The sequence below is a fragment of the Limanda limanda genome, chromosome 7, assembly GCF_963576545.1.
Source record: "Limanda limanda chromosome 7, fLimLim1.1, whole genome shotgun sequence".
In the NCBI taxonomy this organism is placed as follows: Eukaryota; Metazoa; Chordata; class Actinopteri; order Pleuronectiformes; family Pleuronectidae; genus Limanda; species Limanda limanda.
In genome coordinates, this window is record NC_083642.1 from 24,827,469 (window position 1) to 24,834,468 (window position 7,000).

Here is a 7,000-nt window from a genome sequence, read left to right on the forward strand (position 1 = left end):
TTTCTTTAAGAATAGAGGACTTTTTGTGTTTTGTAAAATAAATTATTTAATGAAAAACCAAGACAGGTCTAAAATGTGCACAAAATATAAAAGTTTCTACAAAATCCTGTTGATTCAGCAATGCAGACGAGCTTTGCAAAGGTGTCTCCTACTCAAGAGCAATAGAGGATTACAGTAACCTGAGTGTAATGCGGACAACACAATATAATTCCACTTTTCCATCACAAGAGGGTAGTATTGTCATTTGGAAAAATAATTGTATTGCCCAGTGTCTACAGTAAGCATTGGTGCACTTCAATTGCTATTTATTATTTATTCGATTTTGAAAGATCGCAAGCCTAAACCATCTGGTTAGAGTTCAGATGCTATTTGGATTCTAAAGAATGAATTTGATATTCTCAAATGTATATATGATATTCTTATATTTATAAGAATATATTGAGATATTGTTTCAAACTGTCACTAAATTTATTAAAATTTCATTCCAAATATAAAAAATCGATTCTACATATTCAAAAGTCATTCCACATATTCAAAAAGTCATTCCACATTCAAAGATTCAATATACTATATATATACATGTATATATGTGGATTAAAAATACACATACTGTGACCGAAAGCATATATTTACACCTCAATGAACCTACGAACTAGAGTAATAGAGGAGGAACTGACTTTTCATGCATATCTGATGTAATACCACCAACCCATACCCAGCAACTAAGGATTTAAAACAATATTTATGTTAAACCACAAGAGGGCACAACAGGCTTTCTGGGCTGGGGAGGTCAATCATCAGCCCGAGAATCTTGTGAGTTTCATTTTAAAGAGGTTTTTATAAATTACTAGATACCTGTGGTTTGAACACACTCTATTTAGAAAACTTGTGATTCTACCCAACAACATATGGTGCCCTGGTGTTCCCTTACTGCCAGTGTAGAACACATTACTCATACCACTAAACAGAGATGGGAAAGTAAATCATTATTCTTCATCATCTCAGCATGAGGCTGCTTTAGATTGGCCCAGATTATCCAACATGGACATGAGGAATAATTACTTGAATTATTACTCATCTACAGAAGGGAAGGATCTACCACATAATTCAATCATGTCACCCTTCAAAAATCAGTAAAAATCAGTCATCAGTTTTGCATGGCAACCTTGTTTTTTTTTTATCTTATTCCAGATCAGCATTTGGTTCCATTTCACATGCCTGTATTAACTACATGTTTAATTGACTATAAGCAGTGAAGCAACTAAGGAGGGCACTGAGGTAGTAATTAATCTCCTACCATGCTCTCTTTTTTGGTTTGACTGATTTATTTCACTGCATATCATAGATCAACTGTGAGCATACAGACTCTCCACTCCGATGTCCATGTGGTGGCCCAACCTCTGAGGACTTGGTGTCAGAAGGTTCCTGTCTGATTCATAGCAGGATGTCTTCTCCTTGAATAGGAATGGCATTGTCACTGCTTCCCAAGAACAAATCGAATCATCATTAATGTCCCAGAGGATTGTGGACTGGTAAAAGGCTCTTTTGAAGAGTTGTCTCTGAGGAATGTGAAACGTTGAGGATCCTGATTAATTCCACACAAAAAAAATTGTGCTCTCAGCTACAGTTAGCAGCCTTAGTTATATAAGTGTCACATCGAAAGACCATACAGACACAATCAGCTTGTTTTCCCCTTTGTATTAGATATTAGGTTTATTTAATGCCAGCCAACCAGCCAACCAGTCAACCAAAGAACCAACCAACCAAAAAAAACAACCAACCAACCAAAAAGCCAGCCAGCAATATAACTGCCAAACGACAAACCAACCAACCAATTAAGTTGTGGTTAGAAACATCACCTGGTGATTTATATTAATATCAAACATCTCTCTCTCTCTCTCTCTCTCTCTCTCTCTCTCTCTCTCTCTGTTGATTCCCATGTAAATATATGATATCAATGGAAATTCTTCAGCTGTGTATTGGAAAAATGATTTAGGAAAAAGCACAGATGCTCAAGTATGTATGTAGTAAAAGCTAAAGCACTGTCATTTCCCCTTAAGGCTGTAAAGCAAGCTAAAATTTGTAAATACCTGAGAAATTCTTCTTGAAAACGTAGAGAGCAGAAAACTTATGGGACGTCTGCTGGTTCATAGTGAGCTGACGTGAGAAAAACTGCTGTGGAGGTACACTCTGCATCTTTAACTTTTACTAGATGCCACTTTTCACTTGGCCTTCACACAGCAGAGACCGGGAACTGCAGAACTGGATGATTTTCTATCAGCAGGATTGTCCCAAAGATTTGGATATGACGTATTTCCAGCCTGGCTTGACTTTTATTTCGATTTCCTCCGTTCTTTTCCATGATGACTCAGCTGACGCCTTTCAGACCTCTGTTTCCTGCTTTTGTGTTCAATGTGTCAAATCTGACATCAGTCACAAAGATGGAAAGACTTCAAATTTTTCTGAGCTTCGTGCAAAAGCAGCAAATTTTCCTTTTACTAATTGAAAAGCATATGTCTGTGAACACCACATCTCTGTCGATCTGCACCAGACGATTTTGCAACATTCCAAAATTTTTTTCTTTTTGTACCTTTCTATTTCATTACCCAGCTGGCATGGCACTTTTTCCCTCCAATTATAATGGACTTTTGAAAACTTTCCTGTCCATAATCCGGTGTTGTTACACGGGCACAGTGCCACAGAGGGCAACACTGGTGTGAAGTTTTCATCCTGTCTTACTTGATCCCATAACTTTGTCTCATGCGCTTACATCTTGATTAATCTGAATTTTCCTCCTTCTACTCATGAATTGTTTGGTTTTGGACATAATATAGAATAATCATTAGCCTCATCCTTAGGATGTTGAATCTACATAAAGTTTACATTCACCCATGAGTAGGTAGAGAAACTATGAAGTGAATCCTGAAAACACAAAAGAATAATTCGAGTGTGTGTGTGCGTGTGTGTGTGTTTGACTATGCAATAGTTATATCCTGTGCGTCTCATGCCGTGGGACTTGTGCTTGTTGATGAGATGTGAACTTAACCACTGCACACACCCTTGGCGTGGAAGACCTCGGTTACTCTGTGGCCTGGCAAATATACTATTGCTATGTAAATTTAAAACACTCACACTCACACTTACACACTTACACACTTACACACACACACACACACACACACACACACACACACACACACACACACACACACACACACACACACACACACACACACACACAATTATGTGGTTGTCCAGGACTGACCCACATAGGCAGATGCTTGGACACAGCCCAGGAACCAAAGAGAGGGTTGTTTAGCACAGAGGGAAATTAGTGTGTGAGCACACAACTATTTTATTACTTTTGGGAAACTATGTGAAATATGTTTACAATCTCTAAAGTTGAGGGAAGACTTGAGAGTCTTGAAAGATGTTCTGTTATGACACGATGCCTTCACGGGAGGTTCGGGCAGCGTCATCCACGACATCATCACAACTGTATCTATTTCTGTACTCCTTTGTTACTTCACTGTTTGTCTCCTCAGATTACAATTCTCCTCTCTTTCTCTCTGGCTGTCCATATTTGGACTTGGTTTATCTTGTCCCTCTGAACTCTTCACTATGCTGCTATTCTCTCTCTCTACACTCCATTCCTCCTCATCAAAATCTCCCACCTTCCAGAAATCTGTCATTAATCTTCACTGATCCAGACTAAGACAACATTCTGCCAAGTTTCCGCACATGTGCTAAATATTCTTCCACATCTTTGCCAGAAAGACTATTGATTAAAGATCGCAGTTGAGATTTTAATATCATCTACTACCATATTTTTAATCAGATGAAGTTTGGATCTTTCTTATGCCTTTAGAGTTAGATAATGGCTCAGTCTGCAAACTGCCGCCTGTCTGTCCCCATATTTTTCCAGATGCAGGGGTACAGGGTACTGGCTACTTTGACTCCGGCAGGTTCTGAGTTGATTAGAAGGAGTTAATTTTACGGCATGTAAAACCAGGAGGGGGGCTCGCTGTAAAACACTGTCAGTAGCCTGAGCTCATGTCTGAGAACTTGACTGAAAGTAATACATAAAGGGGAGGAATTGAGGGGGAGCAAAAGGAGGGGTCTGGGTCAACTGGAGGGGTGGGGGAGACGGAGAGAAGATGGAGGGATGGATGGGTGGTAGGGCATAGGGAGGAGTGAGGAGAGGAAGGACACCTGGGGCAAAACGCCTGTAACAACGTCACAAGACGGCCCTGCCAGTGACTCCAGTCTGAAGGAAGATTTTTTTCTTTCAAAGAAGTGCAGGGGGAGAGAAGAAAAACAAGTGAGAGGAAAAGGGGGGAACGTGGAGAGTAAATACAAAGTAGGGAGGAGTGGTGGGGGTGGTCTTCTGGAGGCGCATCAAGAATTTGCCTTTTAAGGGGTACGGTCTCACTCTCCAGAGTCGCAGCCAACAGGCTTCAGGGAGGAGAAATAAACAACAGCAAAAAGACTGTGAGCGAAAGAAACATGAGCTTTGCTAAAGTCTCACACTGTGCAGCAACAGGCGTCTTCTCTGTCCCGAGCAGAACTCCTGTGAACAATGACAAGGACACATTTTACATTGCTTCAGAACACGTCTTACATCCATTGTGTTACGTGAGGTGTGGCTTCTGAATGAGACCCTGTTTCAGGCCTGCTACAAACAAGGCTCTTGCATTGTAAACACGGGGAGGCTCAGTCCACTCTGAATCACTGGCTCCAGCAGCATCCTGACAGCTGGCGTCACTGTTGTGGTTTTCTTGCTTGTTTTTTTTTCAACAATACCAACGATCTCAGGGCACGAGTGCCTGCATCTGGGAGCAGGAAACAAGAGCGAAGCTGAGTAGCAGAGATGGGTGGGGGTGAGAACAGAGAGGTACTTGTATATGTAAGAGTGAGGCAACCCATAGTCGAGGGTTTAGAAGCAAGAGGAGAGGGAGAGAGCAGGAAGGGAGAGACTGCTCCTGGGATAGAAGTGCTGGGAGAAGGAGAAGAGGAGCAACAAGAGGAGAGGATAAAGGGATAGAAGAAGATAGAGAGAGGAAACACAGAGGAGCTTCAAAGGATGGGGAGATGAGGCCTCGAGCAGTGACCCGAGGGTCCTGTGTGTGAGTCCAGAGACAGGGGATGGAGTGGGTGTGATCGACAGTCATAAAGAAAAACAGTGAGAAAGTTAAGTGGGAGAAAACTCAGAGAGTTTGGGTGTTTGCAAGTGTGTGAAACAAAGAGGAGCAGTGAGAAGGGGGGTGGAGGCAGAGAAATGGGGAGTCCACATGTGGCAGGACTGAGTTGGAGAGAGAGGTGTTTTTAAAGTGTGTGGAAGGTGGGGAGGGGGCAGTGTGAGCATGCAGAGTGTATCCTTCCCTCTGTCCCTGCAGCGGCGTTGAACGACAGCCAGGAAAAGGGGAAGGGCGTCCTCCTCCTCCTCCTCCTCCACCTCCTCCTCCTCCTCTACAGCTGACAAAAACAGCTGCCCAGGAGCCCGCTCAGAGGACGAGGGGAAGAGAACAGAGAGGGAGAGAGGAGGAGGGAGGACAGAAGAGAGAGAAGAGAAAGAGTGGAGAGAGGAGGAAGAGGTCCCAAAGTCCAGGACCCCGTCCACCTATATGGGTTGCGTCCTGAGCTCGGACGGGTGCGGGGGGGAAGAGGTGCAACCGCTGCCGGTGGTCAGAGACTCCACCCTGAAGAGAAGGAGCCTGGAGAGGAGTGAGAGTGGCAGGATGAGGCTGACAAAGGTCAGTGTGCATGTGCTGTTCACCTGATGAAATTATGACCCGAATGTGTTCATGATAATTGGACGTGCAGATGTGGATGTGCACCACTTGCACCACCTTGGGGTCTCTGTGGGGGGGCTCTGTGTTTGTAGACCTGGTGCTGGACATCTGTCTCAGGAGGAGGGAGTGATGGAGAGAGTGCTTTTGTTAAGTTATCAGAGTAACATTTAACATTATATGTCGGTCTTCCAATTAGTAATGTATAATGACTATTTTGTAATTGCTGTGCAAGAAATATTGTTCATATGTCATTCTTCTACAAGCTTGGTCAGTTGGATCAGATTTAGCCGTTAAATACAAGTATTCACAAATTCAATCATATTATTTTACATATAGACTATCTGTTGAACTGGACGTGACTGCAACACTCTTTAAATATAGTTAACAAGCTGAGTTATCCCCATGAGCCTATGTGTGCTAACTACACTGATGACGGATTGGAAATCTACAACAACAACTACACCGTATGATATTTAGTCAGACTCGCCTTGGGTCTGCAGTGGCCTGAACCTGTTAGACCTCTTCATCCAGTGGACAGAATGATTTGATATAGTGGGATGATTTTACTCAAGAGAACAATGTACAAGTGAGGGATGATTCCTCTGCAGTTACTTCTGGGGGCCCGAAAAATCCCACATGACTATCACTGCACAGTAATCGACAAAAGAAAAGGAAGCAAACTCTCTACTTGAATGGAGCAGCCGTACTCGTCACAAATCTGACTTGACTGATATTTATGCCGAAGTCTGAGCTGCAAGTTCTTCAGCAGTTAAGTGTAGTAAGGGTTATCCCTGACCCTTACTGTAAGCCTATAGATTTAACATGAACCTAATCCTAATCCTAGACCTAGACTTAAATATAGACAAAAACCGAAACCGAAACATATTTTGAATCGAAACGTAAAGCCAGACCTGAACCTAAAGCTAAACTCCATCTGAACCTAAACCCAACCTACATCTACAGCCTTAGACCAAACCCCAAACCTCGATCTAGAACTAAAACTAAACCTAAAGCCAGACCCTTACATAAACATAAACTTAAACATAAACTTAACTTAATAACAAAGCATGTATTCACCTTATGTTGAATATTAACGATATGGGAGACTGGCTTTTTGTCCCCATAAGGAGAGTAAGTCTCTATGACGTGACTGTAAACAGACCTAGATCCCTACAACCATGAGTGATGTGGACCACACACACAGGAAC

At 42.4% G+C, this 7,000-nt stretch overlaps 1 protein-coding gene across 4 annotated transcripts in view; it reads left to right on the plus strand.

Annotated features, from left to right (window-relative positions):
- Nucleotides 1-5,521: 5,521 nt before the first annotated feature.
- The window catches only part of tns2a (tensin 2a), a 51,538-nt gene continuing 50,059 nt past the window's right edge, over nucleotides 5,522-7,000 (plus strand). For all 4 annotated transcript variants that reach the window (XM_061075545.1, XM_061075547.1, XM_061075546.1 and 1 more), the window contains exon 1: nucleotides 5,522-5,753. In XM_061075545.1, coding sequence (XP_060931528.1) covers nucleotides 5,625-5,753 — 129 coding nt within the window. In that variant the 5' untranslated portion in view covers nucleotides 5,522-5,624. The remainder of the gene's footprint in view (nucleotides 5,754-7,000) is intronic.